Raw genomic sequence first — 15,551 nt, 5'->3', positions numbered from 1 at the left:
AGCTAGGATTCAAACCCAACTCATCTAACTTCAGTAGCAGGTGATGTGGCACACCAGGTCAAGCTGTCATTTGCGACACTAGCATCTCATATCAGAGTGTTGGTTTGTGTCCCAACTGCTCTACTTCCCATCCGGCTCCATGTTAATGTGTCTGGAAAGTAGCAGGAGATGGCAAGTACTTGGGTCCCTGCCACCTAAGGACGACCAGGATGGAATTCCTGGCTCCTGGCTTAAGCCTGGACCAGATCCATCTGTGGCAGTCACTTAGGGAATGGACCCAGTGGGTGAAAGATTCTCCACCCCCCTCCCCACCCCCTGCAATCTCTGCATCTCTCACTCTGCCTTTCCAATAAGTAAATAATTTTTTTAAATGATCTAAATCCAAAATCTCGAGTTCCTCCCACTTCATCTTACAATGCCAAAATCTTCAAGAAATTACTTAGGAAACAATTGCATGGACTTCTATGGAACGCCTGAAGTGCCAAAGGAAAGTTCCTGACATTTCGAAAACTACCAATCTAATCCTTTTCAAGAAGTGACCTATAGCTCTAGTGAACATGCCAAATCTTTGCAATGCTACTGAGATCCTGGAACCAGTGAAAGACTGGTTAGATCCTTAAACATGAAGTTGCAGTCAACTTTAAATTTGAAATCTAGAATATCCTTTGTCATTCTCATCCTCTTTAACCCTTCTGTAGTACAGATACCATTGATTCACCAGCACACTGCAGACACTTAACAGTAAATCTTTGTGCGATACCGCACAGCAGTCACAATTTTCAAAAAATCCCTCAAGACAATAAAGTTAGTAGGAGATGACCTGTAACTCTGAGTTATACCATTGAAGGTTCCATCTAACTCATTTTCCCCTTTCCAGAATAGGGCTTTCCAATTAGTTCCTTTTTAGTTGCATTACATTCATGCAGTCAACTCTGAGACTCCCATAAAGACTTAACAGGAACCCCAACACCAATATGGCAACGTGCTTCCAGCCACATAGGAAATATATCTAGGTTCTTGATACCATTGTTAAAACATGACAATAGGGGCCAGCACTGTGGCATAGTAGGTTAATCCTCCACCTATGGTGTTGGCATCCCATATGGGTACCAGTTTGAGAACTAGCTGCTCCTCTTCCGATCCAGCTCTCTGCTATGGCCTGAGAGGGCAGTGGAGGATGGCCCAAGTTCTTGGGTCCCCCTGCACCTGCATGGGAGACCTGGAAGAAGTTTTTGGCTTCTGGCTTTGGATCAGCTCAGCTCCAGCTATTGTGGCCATTTGGGGAGTGAACCAGCGGATGGAAGACCTTTACCTCTATCTCTCCCTCTCACTGTCTGTAACTCTTTCTCTCAAATAAATAAATAAAATATTTTTAAAGAATGACAATAAAAATTATAACTAAAAACCTGCCAATGTTCTTAGAGCGCCTACACAGACAACATGGACATTGGTTAACCATGACCTAACAATGTCTCTCTGCCTTTCAAGTGAAAATAATTTGTTTTAAAAAATACCTTGAATGAGACTAAAATTTAAAAATTACTTTGAATGAGACTAAAAAGTTAGTCCTATAGCAGCCTGCACCACAAAACTCAGGAATATCTTTAGGAATGTGCTTGACAGACTAAGAACTTGAAAAATAGTTCTAGAGATAGGGTTTTGGGGAATTGGGACACTGATGTGGCATAAGCTCCACAACAACCTGAAAACACATGGCCCATGGTTGTATTAACCTAGTTCAGGATTCTTCTTTGGCCTGGAACAGGTGACTAATCTTCTAATTATCTTTTTAATTAAAGCAGTGTTCATTTACTTGCAAGGCAGAGAGGGAGACAGAGAACCTTCCATCTGCTGCTTTGCTCCCCAAATGGCTACAACAGCCAAGCCTGGGCCAGGCTGAAGCCAGGAGTCTGGAGCTCCATCCAGGCCTTCCACATGGGTGGCAGAGGCTCAAGTACTTAGACCATCCTCTACTTTCTTCCCAGGCACATGAGCAGGGTGCTGGATGGGAAGCAGAGCAGCCAGGATTCAAACCGGCACTCTGATACAGGATGCCGGTGCTGCAGCAGCCTCTGCCCCACAATGCCAGTCCCTCACCAAGGTCATTTACTCCTACTTGCCCTCCTCTGAAAAATCTAGATCAACCAAAAGGAATCTACAAATCTCTTCAACCAAAGAGAGTGTGCCCATTCAGAGAAGCGGTATCTGAAAACTGAAGTGCAAGCACTAGGAATGAGAAGAGACTCAGCCCTAGCTCAGGCCATATGACCGCAGGCAGGCACTAAACCTGTTTCACCCCTTTCAGGCTCCTCCTCCTCCATCCTGAGTTAATTGTTTATCTATAAAATAAGGCAGGCAGACCAGCTGATATCCAAGTTTCTCTCCAGCTGCAAATAAATTTGTTTCCAATAAAACAAAACAGGCACGTGGTTGAAGGTGAATTCTGGCAGAAGCCATGTAAACACTGGCAAAGAATGCTGAACAACGAAAGTGTAATCAACCCCTGTAAAATAAGAGCAGGAGTGAGGAACTAGAAATGTAATGGGACAAAAATAGCACAGGTTTGTTATGGTCTCCACAAAGCCTTTAAACATAAACTTCACCCGAAGATGTAATTGTCATAAACTGATGCCAGCTCTTACATACATTTCCAAATTTTTATTGGATTAATGAATATCATTTATTTAAGGTTAAAACTACTTTCTAAAAAAATTAAGATTTATTTTATTTATTTGAAAGGCAGAGTTACAGAGAGAGAGGGAGAGAGATAGAGAGAGATCTTCAATCTGCTGGTTCACTCCCCAAATGGCTGCAGCAGCCAGGGCTGGGCCACACCAAAGCCAGGAACCAAGAGCTTTTTTAGGGTCTCCCACATGAGTACAAGGGCCCAAGTAGTTGGGCCCTCTTCCACTGCTTTCCCAGGTGCATTAGCAGGGAGCTGGGTTGGAAATGGAGCAGCCAGGACTCAAACCAGTGTCCACATGGGATGCCGGCACTGCAGGCCAGCCCCTCAAAATATTTCTAACTACATCTGGGATCTCAGAATTCATCAAAGAACTGTCCGTGAAAAACGCTTGGGACAAGCATTTGGTGTAGAAGTTAGGGTGCTGCTTGGGAAAACTGCATCCCACATGAGTGCAGGTTCCAGGTTCCCCTCTCAATTCCAGCTTCCTATTAAATATGCAACATGGGAGGCTACAGGTGACAGTTCAAGTGGGTAGATTCCCTAAGACCCACCTGGGAGACCTGGATGAAGTTCTTAGCTCCTGAATTTCACCTGGCCCAGCCCTGGCTGTTGCTGATATGTGCAAACTGAATTGACAGAAGAAAGATCTCTCTCTCTGGATCCGGTGCTGTGGTGTAGTAGGTTAAGCCTCTTTAAAAATAAAAGAAAGAGCTGGTGCCATGGCTCAATAGGCTAATCCTCCGCCTGCAGCGACGGCACACCAGGTTCCAGTCCCCGTCAGGGCGCCGGATTCTGTCCCGGTTGCTCCTCTTCCAGGCCAGCTCTCTGCTGTGGCCCGGGAGTGCAGTGGAAGATGGCCCAGGTCCTTGGGCCCTACACCCGCATGGGAGACCAGGAGAAGCACCTGGCTCCTGCCATCGGATCAGCGCAGTGCGCTGCCCGCAGCAGCCATTGGAGGGTGAACCAACGGTAAAGGAAGACCTTTCTCCCTGTCTCTCTCTCTCTCACTGTCCACTCTGCCTGTCAAAAAAAAAAAAAAAAAAAAAAAAAAAAAAAAAAAAAAAAAAGAAAGAAAGATCTCTCTCTTTCAAGTAAATAAAAAAAAAAATTGAAATGAGGCTGGCGTTGTGGCATAGCAGGTGCTCCACTTCCGATCCAGTTCTCTGCTATGGACTGAGAAGGCAGTGGAAGATGGTCCAAGTGCCTGGGCCCCTGCACCCTCATGGAAGGTCCAGAAGAAGCTCCTGGCTCCTGGCTTCAGATCAGTGCAGCTCCAGCCATTGCAGCCATCTGGGAGTGAACCAGTGGATGGAAGACCTCTCTCTCTCTCTCTCTCTCTCTCTCTCTGCCTCTCCTTCTCTCTGTGATTCTGCCTTTCAAATAAATAAATAAATCTTTTTTTTAAATGAAAAATGCTTAAAGAAGATGTTTCCCTGTACATCTGAAAATTTGAAATATAAATAGTAAGCAAAATAGCATGATACCTTAGGCATTGAGGAATAAATAAAAAGAGCTATTGGTTTATTTTCATTTTCAATATGCCTTCCACCATGCTAAATACTTATGTGTTTTATTTCTTTTGGCTCATAGCATGCCAAGGGATAGGTTCTCTTATTATCACATCAATTTTGCAGATAAACAACCTGAGCCAGCTCCAAGGTCACCCAACTAGAAAATGGTGAAGCCACTGTTGGAAACCAGACCACTTCACTCCAGAGAATTTGAGATCTCCCAGATTTCTTGAAAAGCATTATATAAAATATGAAAAATGCAAATAATTTTAACTTATATTTTAAAAAAAACACTAGAACACTGAGTTATTTCCTAATTTCTTGTGATGCAAAGTTTGCAGTGGGATCCTATCTAAAATGTCATGCTTCCATAAAGGCATTTACACTGTCATCATATTTTACTTCAGATGATAAGTCAGGATGATTACAAGAGGAATCTAGAAATCTCAGCCCTCCACGCTAAGGACATTCAGAGGCTATATATGTTAAAATGATCAAGTAGGAAAACTAGAGATGAGGAGATTTGGATTCAGGTCGTAGAAGTTCCTGAGGATGACCCAAGTCCTTGGGCCCTACACCCACATGGGAGACCAGGAGAAGCACCTGGCTCCTGGCTTCGGATCAGCGTGGTGTGCTGGCCACAATGCACCGGCCACAGCAGCCATTGGGGGGTGAACCAACGGTAAAGGAAGACCTTTCTCTCTGTCTCTCTCTCTCTCACTGTCCACTCTGCCTGTCAAAAAAATAAATAAATAAAATTAAAAAAAAAAAAAGAGGTTCCTGAGGAAAAAGAGGTTTTTTGGGAGGATGGGGGAGGAATGTCCACAGCCCTGAAGTAGCAAGTGGCTTTTACCTTATATGGCAAAGACTTGCAAAATGCCCCCACAGTTTATTTAGTAATCTCACACATGGATGGTAACTCAAGGAGCATGATATTTTTAGCACAAATGAAAAGAGATAAACAGGGAGAGCTACATACAAAAGCCGTTAAATTATGGACTCTGAAATCTTGGATTTACCTCATAGCTCTGTCATTTCTATTAGTATGACCTTGGGCAAATTAGCCAATTGCTCTGTGCCTTTATTTTTACATCTGTAAATAGGAATAATATGAGTACTTACTTCACAAAAAGACGAAAACATAACAAATTCTGGTAAGGATGTAGACAAAAGAGAACTCTAATACATTATGCTAATGGGCTTGTGGATTAGTGCAGCCACTATGGAAAACAGTATGGTGATTCCTCAAAAAAATGGAAAACAGGCCTATCAGATGGTCCTACCAATAAGTACATATAAAAACTGAAATCAAGATACCAAAGAGAGATCTGCATTCTCATGTTTATTGCAACACTATTCACAACAGCTAAGGTATGGGATCAACTGAGGTGTTCACTGATGGATGAAATAGATAAAGACATTGTGGTGTACATAAGGGGACTTCAGAAAGTTCGTGAAAAAATGGAATTTAAAGATAAGTTTATTGGGGCCAGCATTGTGACATAGCAGGTTAACTTTCATCCCATATCAGAGTGCCTGTGAGAGTCACAGCTGCTCTGCTTCTAATCCAGTTTCCTGTTAATGCACTTGGGAAGTCAGTGGGAGACCGAGATGAAGTTCCTGGCTCTTGGCTTTCACCTGGTACAGACCTGGCTGTTACATCTACTTAGGGAGTAAACCAGCAGATGGAAAATCTTTCTCTGTGTACCTCTCCTCTCTCTCTCTCTTTGTGTTTCAAATTAAATTAAATTAAGTTATTTTTAAAATAATTATATTTTAAAAAGACAAGTTTACTTTGGTGCAAAAAAATGTGAAATCCATGCATATTTTCATAACATGCATTTTCCATGAACTTTTTGAAGACTTCTTTATATATACAAAGGAATACTATTCGGTCATTAAAAGGAATGAAAATCTTGACATTTTTGGATGGAACTGGAGAACATTTGAAGTTATATGACATAAGACAGGCACAGAATGATAAATGCCACATGTTCTCTTTCATATGAGCTTAAAAAGTTGACTTCATAGAAGTAGAGAACAGACTAGGGATTACAAGAGGCTGGGAAGGATATGAGGGAGGAGAGGCTAGAAAAACATCAGATATTGGGTACAAAACAAGTCAGAGACATGTTGTGGGACAGGGAGTTAAGCTGCTGCCTGCGATGCCATCATTCCATATGAGGACTGGTTCAAGTCCCGGCTGGTCCACTTCCGATCTAGTTCCTTGCTAATACACCTGGGAGTGTAGTGGAGGGTGGCCCAAGTGCTTGAGTCTGTGCCACCCACATGGGAGACCCAGATGGAGACTTCCACCTTTGGCCTGACCCAGCCCTAACCATTACAGGTATTTGGGGAGTAAACCAGCAGATGGAAGATCTCTCTCTGTCCCTCTCTCTCTCTCTAACTGTGCCTTTCAAATAAATTACATATTTACATATTATATATAAGTAGATAAGAAGAATAAATTCTGATGTTCTATAGCAGTCACTACAGTTGACCATTTCTTGTATAGCTAGAAGAAAGAATTTAAATGTCACTAACATAAAGAAATGATAAATGTTTGATAGTGGATGTGCTAATTGCCATGACCGTATCACACATTAAACATTTGTATCAAAACATCACATTGTACCCATAAATACATACAATTATTATTTGTCAATTTAAAAAATACTAAAGTTTTTAGAGATAGGCAGTAGCATAGTAGTTAAGATACAGGTTAGGCCAGCGCCGCGGCTCACTAGGCTAATCCTTCGCCTGCAGCACCAGTACCCCGGGTTCTAGTCTCGGTTGGGGCACCGGGTTCTAGTCCCGGTTGCTCCTCTTCCAGTCCAGCTCTCTGCTGTGGCCCGGAAAGGCAGTGGAGGATGGCCCAAGTGCTTGGGCCCTGCACCTGCATGGGAGACCAGGAGGAAGCACCTGGCTCCTGGCTTCGGATAGGCGCAGCGCGCCGGCCGTGGCGGCCATTTGGGGGGTGAACCAACAGAAGGAAGACCTTTCTCTCTGTCTCTCTCTCTCTCTCACTGTCTAACTCTGCCTGTAAAAAAAAAAAAATACAGGTTAAACATTCCTGTCTTGCCTGTCTTGTGGCAAGCATTTGGGACAGTGGTTATATCCCATATCCAAGTGCCTAAACCCACCTCCAATCCAGCTTCCTGTTGATGGTGCATGCTGAGAGCCAGCAGGTCATGGCTTAAGTATTTGGGTCTCTGGCAACCATATAGGAGACCTGGATGGAACTCCTTCAGGTCAGTCTGGTTCAGCCCTGACTGTTGCAGACATTTGGCTCAGAATGAATCAGCAGATGGAAGATCTCTTCTATTCTCTCTCTCTGTCTTTTCCCCTCTTTTCTTTTTTTACATTCACCCTTCTAATAATTTTTTAAAAGATTTATTTGTTTATTTATTTGAAAGGCAAAGTTACAGAGAAGGAGAGACACAGAAAGATTTTTCTATCTGCTGGTTAGCTCCCCAAAAGGCCACAATGGCGGGAGCTGGGCCCTGCTGAAGCCAGAAGCCAGGAGCTTCATGTAGGTCTCGAATGTGGGTGGCAGGGGCCCAAGCCATCTTCTGCTGTTTTCCAAGGGGCATTAGCAGGGAGCTGTATCGGAAGTGGAGCAGCCAGGCCTCCAACTGCTGCTCATATGGAATGCAGGCATTGTAGGTGATGGGTCAACATGCTGGCCCTTACCTCTTTCCCTTAAAAAAATGTTTAAGCTAAAAAAAAAAAAAAAAACTCAATTCAAAAGATATTATAATGAAAATGAGTCTATAAATGTGAAGTACTTAGAGCAGGGCATGTGACAGGCACAGGTTTATGCTATGTTACTAATTATTGCTACACATAGTATTATGAAGTACTATCATAGAATGGAAAGGGATGGAAGAGTAGTACAGGCTACTTAGTGACTGAAGCACCAACCCAGGGAAGAAGCCTATGTCTTGGTTATATGGGGACATTTGTAGCTGCATCAGAGCAAGGCTCTGTTTTGGCAAGTAGAAAGGCGCAGAGTAAATCGTATTTAGGGTAGGAGATGCAGATATGGATCCCCATGCACTTTGCAAACCCTCCAGGGCCATAATAACCCCCTTTCTGTGACCCCAACACTGAGCAAAGAGTTCAAAGGCGGTATTATTAACAGTCTCCTCCTGCCCCCCCCCCCGCCCCCTCCCTCCCTTAAGATTTTTGCAAGACCAAGGGAGTTTGTAGGCATTTCCAACCTTCTTCCCAGGAAGTCTGCACTGGGTGCTGCTAGGAGTTGCTGTATAATTACTTACTTGATTCCCTCTAAGGCGCTTACGCTAAGAATTGAGGAAAGAAAGCAGATTAACCATTTGAATACACGCCACAGCCCATCCACAAGCCCTCCCCTCCCTGCTCCCTAAATGGGGGTTTCCACAGTCCCCATCCGTCAACCCCAATATGTGATCCAGGGAAATCAATTTATTGCTCCGGCTAATCCCACAACAATGGAGGTTTCATTTTCATTGTAGGGCAATTAAGTTGTCCGACGGGCAGGGGCAGGAGGGGAAAGGGGGCACTCCCATCCCCACAGACAGATTAGCGGCCGCGAAGGCAGCCGCGTCCGCTCTGTCTGTCTGGCGGTCGGTCACACGCAGCTCCCGGCTGCTACCTAGCAACGCGAAGCCAGGCGCGGAGCTCGCGGGTTCTGCGGCCGCCTCCTCGCCCTTCCCATTCACAATCTCGCTCCCTCTCCCTCTCCCTCTCTCTCCTCGTTCTTCCCCACTCGTTTGTCTATCCCGCTCTCTTCTTCCCCTCTTGCTGTTTTTAATTCTCTCCACTCTCTTTCCCTCTCCTCTGTTTCTGTAAAAACACAAACCCTCTCCCACAACTTGAGAGAACTTCAAAGCCGCACCAGAAACTTCCCGCATTCGAGCCCCCCAAGACTCTGGCCGCGCAGACAGTCCCATTCAGCGACACAAAAGCCCCCAGCTCCCGCTCGGAAAGGAAAAACCCTTCCAGAATGCAGCCCAGGGCAGCCGGGGCTCTCTCCGCCAATCCCACCTCCCGCCCTTATCTTGACTCGTAAGTGATCCGTATCGTAAGATGCGGTCTCTTGGGGTCACCGCGGGACCGAGTTTCGCAGGAGACCGGAGGGGGTGCTCTGGCCCGCGCCGAGGGATCACCCCGCGAGGCGCTGCTGCAGGTGGAAAACTGCGCTCGGAGCTGCGTCCAGGACCGCTCAGCCCGCGGAGAAATCCGCCGCGGCTGCGAGCGTGCTGCAGACCAGCCAGGGGAGCCTCGGCCTCCCGGTTCCGAGTGCGGAACGCTCCTCAGGAGGGTTAGGGCCAACCCCCGTTGGAACAAAGACGGGGTCCCCCGTGGGGTCCGCGCTGTCACCGAAACCGGCGGAGCTGCTTTCTCACGTTTGCGGCTGCTCAGTTCCCCAGTTGGGCGACTGAACCGCTCTCCCGCTCGGCGCTCGCGGGGCAACCTGAGCGCCCCAGCGGGAGCAGCTTCGGCGCCGCCGCCCTACCCCGGCCCCTGCCGGGCTGCGCTCCGCTCCGCGGGCTCCCACCGTGCCACGATCGGTTAAGTCGGGTGCTTAGCCTGTGGCTCGGGCCAGCCGGTGCTTACCTTGGCCACCGACCGGAGCCGGGCAGGCGGCGAGCCACAGGAGCAGCGCGCACGCAGCCGCCGCCGTCCCGCGCTCCATCCCCGCGACGGCCCCCGGCCTCGCCGTTCCTTTCCCCAGAGGTGGGCGCGCGTCGCACGGAGCAGCGGCAGCGCTTCGGTTCGCGCTCGCTCCTTTGGGTCCGCGCCTCAGCCTGCTCCTAGCGGCCAAAAGCCTGCCCCGGAGCCTGAGGCATCCCGTTTTCTACCCGCGCCAGTCCCCACCCTCCAGACAGTGCATAAAGCCCTTTAGACCCGACCGCCCCGGAACTAGCATGCGGGAATCCAGCAGGGCAGGCCCCCTGCCGCCTGGCCCGCCCCCTGCACTTTGCCGCGCGGGGAGGAGTGGACGCTCCAACACATGCGCGCTCACGCGTCCCCTCCAGGCGCACCCGCGCACACCTCAGGGTCACCCGCTCACTCACGCACACACTCTCCTCGGGCACGCACCCCCAGACACACTCAAACACCAACATTTACAGGCAGTCTGGGGCGTGCTCTCATGGACACGCTGCCCGCGCACAAAAGCCCACCCACGGCCCACGGGGAAATCTGGACTCTAAATGAGCAGTGGGAGGAGATGGGGAGGGAGGGGAGTGTCGAGAAGAAGAGAAAAAAAACAATAGCAAGAGAAAAGCGAGACCAATAAGCAGAGAAAGACCAAGGAAGAGAAGAAGTGGAGCTGGAGACGGGACAGGGAAGGGACGAGTGAAGGAAGAGCCTGCTGGAGAGACCGGTGGCCCTCATTCCCCGGGCCGGCCTCTTCAGGCTCCCTGGGACACCCGGAGAAGGCTCAAGCCGTTGAGATAGAGGCGCTCTGTGGTTTTCTCAGTCTAGAGTCGGGGTTGGATCCTGGTTTAGCTTTTCTCAAGCGCCCCATCTGCAGGTGTCACAGCCAGATCGCGCTTCTTACAAGTGTGCGCGTTTTGGAGCAAAATTGCAAAGAAAGACCTTCTTCTCCGTGGTGCTGATGTCCTTTTATAGGGACACAGAGCCCTCCCTCTCCCCAGCACGCACACACACACACACACACACACTCACGCTGCTCCCTTCTTTGGGGCCGTGCGGGACTGCAGGCGGGGGCCCGGCTCCCAATCGGCACTGCGAGCGGACCTTCCATGCGCCTCAGAGCACTGCCCTGCGCCTGCACCGGACACCGGAGCGCACGGCAAACACGAGCGTGAGTGCGGCTGTTCTGGGGCCTGAGGCCGTCCCCTAACCTTCTGCCCTGGCCCGCGGACCAGCTCGGCAGCGCGACCGCGGGACCGGGACGCCGTGTCCTGGCCCCTTTCCCTCAGCCCAGGGGACTGTGACGCATGGAGGCCGCGGCCCGACATCCACGTGGTCCCCGAGCAAGGCCCCGCCGTCTCCCCTCCCAGGAACGAAAACCTGCCTGTCGCCGCCCGCCCCCGCCCGCACCACCGGCCGCCTGGGCTTCTGCTGACCCCCATCGTCCAGCTCGCGCAGCACCGGTGGGCTTGCGCGGCCACAGCAGCTTTGCGGGGAGGCGGGCCAAGGAAGGGAGGAACTAGGTGTTACTTTTTGAAAGACAAATGTAATGGATAGAGAGTAAACTTAGACTTTGAAAGAGTGTAGGTTGTGGATAAGGCAAAGGAGCGAGTCCTTGCCTCTCTCAGAGATTTCTGGATGCAGAAATTCAGAGCTCTGCACCTCGACCAAAATCACTGGAGCCCCACCCTCCGGCTGCCGCGGGGCGCCGAGGAAGAGGTTGGACTGGGGACCTCAAGGGCGACCCGGAGCGGGGCCGTGGTGGGGCGGAGGGCGAGAAGGAAAGCGGCGAGGGGCATGACGCCGCGCTCCCGTCTCGGCGGGTGATTTATGCCGTGTTTCGGGCGGCCGGGCGCTGGTACGAGCCCGCGCCAGGGTCAGGCGGCCCGACGCCCTCCAGGGCCGTGCTGCATAGGCAATGAGCGTCCCCGCACGTCCGCGTTACAAAGAGCCGCTGTGGCGGTCGGCGAGGCGCGCGCGCCGGGGCGAGCAGGTGGGAGGGAGGCGGCGCTCACGGGATGGGCCGGGCTCCCCACGTGGGCGCGCGGGCGTGAGGGTGCGCGCGAGCACGCGGGCGCGCGCGTGTGTGTCCTTTCACTGCAGCAGCCTGGACTCCAGGCATTCCTTTCTGCGCTGAAGGGTTTTCCTCATTGTTGTTGTCTTTGTGCTCCGGTGTTGCCAACTTACTGGAATTCCTGACGTGGTTGCACAGCGGGACTCGGGCTGACCGTCCGAGCCAGCTGCGTTTGTGGACGAGGCCCACCCCGCCGTTAATCCCACAATAGCGCCAAGGCCGGAGGAAAGGAGGGCGGAGAGGCTCGTGGGGAGGCTGCAGGATGGGGGACCGCTGACAGCTCCAGCCATCCTTCCTCAGTGCGGTATGTGCACTAACATCCTTTTCCACTAGAAAAAAAACCGTTGTCTCCGTTCAATCTCAAATTCGCGAGGCTTGAAAAAACCTGCACCACATACGTGTTAACCTCTGGAATCCACACCTGAGAATGCTAGTGGCTCCATTTGGAGGCTTAAACTACAACCAACATCTAGGAAAGCTTAGGCTAATTCAAGAAACAATAATGCAACCATAATGCAAACCACAATGCAAAAGTGGAATTTCTTTGTTTTTCACATTTCTTTCTCCATATACTAGTATATACGTATTTATTCATACGTGTGTATATGACTTTACAGCAGATCACCAAGAGAAACAGGGGTAAGTGCTAAAAAGTGAAATTCATTCAAGTCAATTTATGTTAATCGACTTGCTTATCTGTATTATTATCCTATTCATCTGAACACTAGATGACTGGAAATATTTTCAGAGCATTTGTTCCTATCCTGTGCCAGCTTCACCTTTCCTGTGGTGGGCATGCACATGTAAAATCCTGAGTACAATCCAGCTTCAGTTTGCTATTGATCCAACTCAGATGTTCCTCCCCGGTGTCACAGTCAGCTGCCCGCTGGCCAGCTCCAGTCCAATGTCCTCAGACCTCAAACCCAACATGATGGAGACAACTTGAGTGTCCCAGGAAGGGAGACACCATCCATCCCAGAAGCCAAGCCCAAACTTCATGTACACCTTTTCTCCACCCCGTATGCAATCTTGCTGGAATTCCTTCATCCATTCACCTCTCTCTCTCAAACCCACTCACTTTTCTCAACCTTCTTGCCAACAACCAACAGTTTCTCCCACCTAATTATGACAAGAGCCTTAAAATGAGTTCCTTGTTATCAGTTATCAACCTTATAAGAGACCCCACCCCATCTATTTTCTGTTCTGCAGCCAGTTGATTCAAAGCAATATTTCTATCAGATTAGTGCCTTTTTAATGACTTTTTAAAATATTTTATTATTTTATTTGAGAGGTAGAGTTTCAGACAGTGAGAGGGAGAGACAGAGAGAAAGGTCTTCCTTCCGTTGGTTCCAAATGGCTGCTATGGCCAGAGCTGCACCAATCCAAAGCCAGGAGCAGGTGTTTCTTCCCAGTCTCCCATGTGGGTGCAGGGGCCCAAGGACTTGGGCCATTTTCTACTGCTTTCCCAGGCCATAGCAGAGAGCTGTTTGGAAGAAGAGCAGCTGGGACTAGAACCAGCGCCCATATGGGATGCCAGCGCTGCAGTCAGAGGATTAACCCACTGAGCCACCCCCAGATTAGTGCCTTTCAACAGAAGACATTACTCATCACAGGGCAATGGAATCAACTTGGTAGGTCAAGGCAAGATTTATATTCAAGTGAAACAGAACAGACTGGAAACCAAAATAATTTTCAATTGGGAACTAGGGTGTTGGTGTGTGTGTCACACATATTGTGCCACCTCGTAAAATATTCTCATTTGCATCTCAGTTTAAAAAAAAAGTTGCAGTTCCGTTCAACAGATTACTTGATTTATTAAAAAGGGAAGAGTAAGTAACTTTAAAGGCTGAGAAACCTGGCAAATGTCTTGATAGACTTTATTATTACTTAGGTATGGTAAAGCCAACAGATCACAAGACAATACTTTTATTGAAAGTATTGTCTATTATACTCACAGATCCTGAGAAAACACATACACATCCTGCCTCAGGGTCACTGGGAGGCAGACGCGAAGGAGGAACTGTGGGCAAGCGTCTTACTGGGATTTCCACGGGGAGGAACAGACAAGGCAGAGTAAGCAGGTTTGGAATGGACTAACTTGTATTTCAAAACAACGGGCAAGAGTCAGGAGGTCAAGGCAAAGTAATTCAGGCACATTATCAGGTTGTCCAGAACAAGGCGTGTCTGGCATCTCCCTGAAGGACAGATGGTAAAGCATTAAGTCTGCAAAAGCTAGAAGCGTGGTGAATACAGTAGATACTGCATCGACCAAGGAATCAAGGTTAACACCACGATCAAAGCTAACAGGACACAAATTGACAACATGGGCCTCCTAAAGTGCTCCATAGTGAAGGACACAGAGACACTTCTGTAGAATCACAAAAATGCATAACCTGGGGCAGGTGTTGGGCCTATCAGTACAGCTGCAGGCTGGGATACTGACATCCATTCCATCTGTCCTGGCTCCACTTCCTGGTACTGCGCATCCTGGGAAACAGAAGTAGCTGGGTCCCTCACACCCATGTGAATGGAGTTCCTGAATTGAGCTTCTGCTCACGGGAGCAGGCATTTGGGGACTGAACCAGTGGATGGGAACTCAAGTATTTGTTCTCTCTCTCTCAAATAAATAAATCACTTTTGAATGTATAATCTGAATCTAATCATCAGAAGCCATCAAACAAACCAATGCCTTCTCATTTTAGAGAAGGCACAAAGTGAGGAACATTCTGGAAAACGACAAATAGATTCTCTTCAAAAATGGCAAGATCATAAAAGGCTGAGAAACCATTTAGATGACAGCTAAATGAAGACACAGCACTGGAGTGGGTCTTCGACAGGGAAAAAACAGCTCTAAAGGCATCACTGGGAAAATCAGGTATGCCCTCATGGCTCTGTACTGCTCTCAGCCCTGCGATTGTCACATTTGCTGTACTCCATGGCCTCAATGCTCCTCTCCCTCTGCAAACGGACTAATTTTTTATAGTCCGGATACAGACCACATAACTTGTTTAACTGCAACCCTTCAATAATTTTCCCATGTTTCCTGCAATAAAATCCCTATCTTTTTTATCATGATCTATGAGCCCCTGCAGGATGGAGCCCTTCACCATCTCTCCAAGCACCCAGTCTAGACACACTGACCTCCACTTACTTCTTCAACCATTTAGTCATCCCAGCCTTAGGAGGCCCGGGTGAGAGAAGTAGAGATTCCTAATAGCAATCTGGGTTTTGATTCCTAGCATGGGATGAGAATACTTCCAAAGGTTCATGGAAAATGAAATTAAAAGATAAGTTTATTTTAGAGCAAAAATTTTTTGAAATCCACGTGCAGTTTTTCATTAATGTGCATTTCATGTGAACTTTTGGAAGATCCCTTGTATATCCTTATAGGAAGCTCCCTTGGGTTCCAGCTTCAGGCCCCACTGGGGATGCCCTTGTCCCAGACTGAAGCACCAGTTTGAGCCCCAGCTGTTCCACATCTGACCCAGCTGCCTGCTAATGCGTCTTAAAAGGCAGCAGAAGATGGCTCAAGTGCTTGGATCCCTGCCAGCCATGTGGAGACCCAAACAGAGTTCTGAGCTCCTAGCTTTGCCCTGGCATGGTCCTGGCTATTGTAAGCATTTGGGAATTAAAC

General features: G+C 48.4%; 1 protein-coding gene and 1 long non-coding RNA gene across 2 annotated transcripts in view; one reads left to right on the top strand and one right to left on the bottom strand.

Annotated features, from left to right (window-relative positions):
• Positions 1–10,039, bottom strand: part of LRP2 (LDL receptor related protein 2) — a 227,247-nt gene extending 217,208 nt beyond the window's left edge. The window contains exon 1 of the mRNA XM_008258707.5: positions 9,799–10,039. Coding sequence (XP_008256929.3) covers positions 9,799–9,877 — 79 coding nt within the window. The 5' untranslated portion in view covers positions 9,878–10,039. The remainder of the gene's footprint in view (positions 1–9,798) is intronic.
• An 848-nt stretch (positions 10,040–10,887) lies between these two features.
• On the top strand, positions 10,888–15,236 carry LOC149127390 (uncharacterized). The gene is made up of 3 exons (XR_016230831.1): positions 10,888–11,562; positions 12,056–12,221; positions 14,620–15,236. It is a non-coding gene; the product is annotated as an uncharacterized LOC149127390 (long non-coding RNA).
• Positions 15,237–15,551: the final 315 nt, after the last annotated feature.

Source organism: Oryctolagus cuniculus, chromosome 3 (assembly GCF_051225735.1).
Source record: "Oryctolagus cuniculus isolate XC-2025 breed Fujian yellow rabbit chromosome 3, ASM5122573v1, whole genome shotgun sequence".
Classification (NCBI taxonomy): Eukaryota; Metazoa; Chordata; class Mammalia; order Lagomorpha; family Leporidae; genus Oryctolagus; species Oryctolagus cuniculus.
Note: the sequence above shows the minus strand (reverse complement) of the source record. Positions and strands in the feature narration are given on the sequence as shown.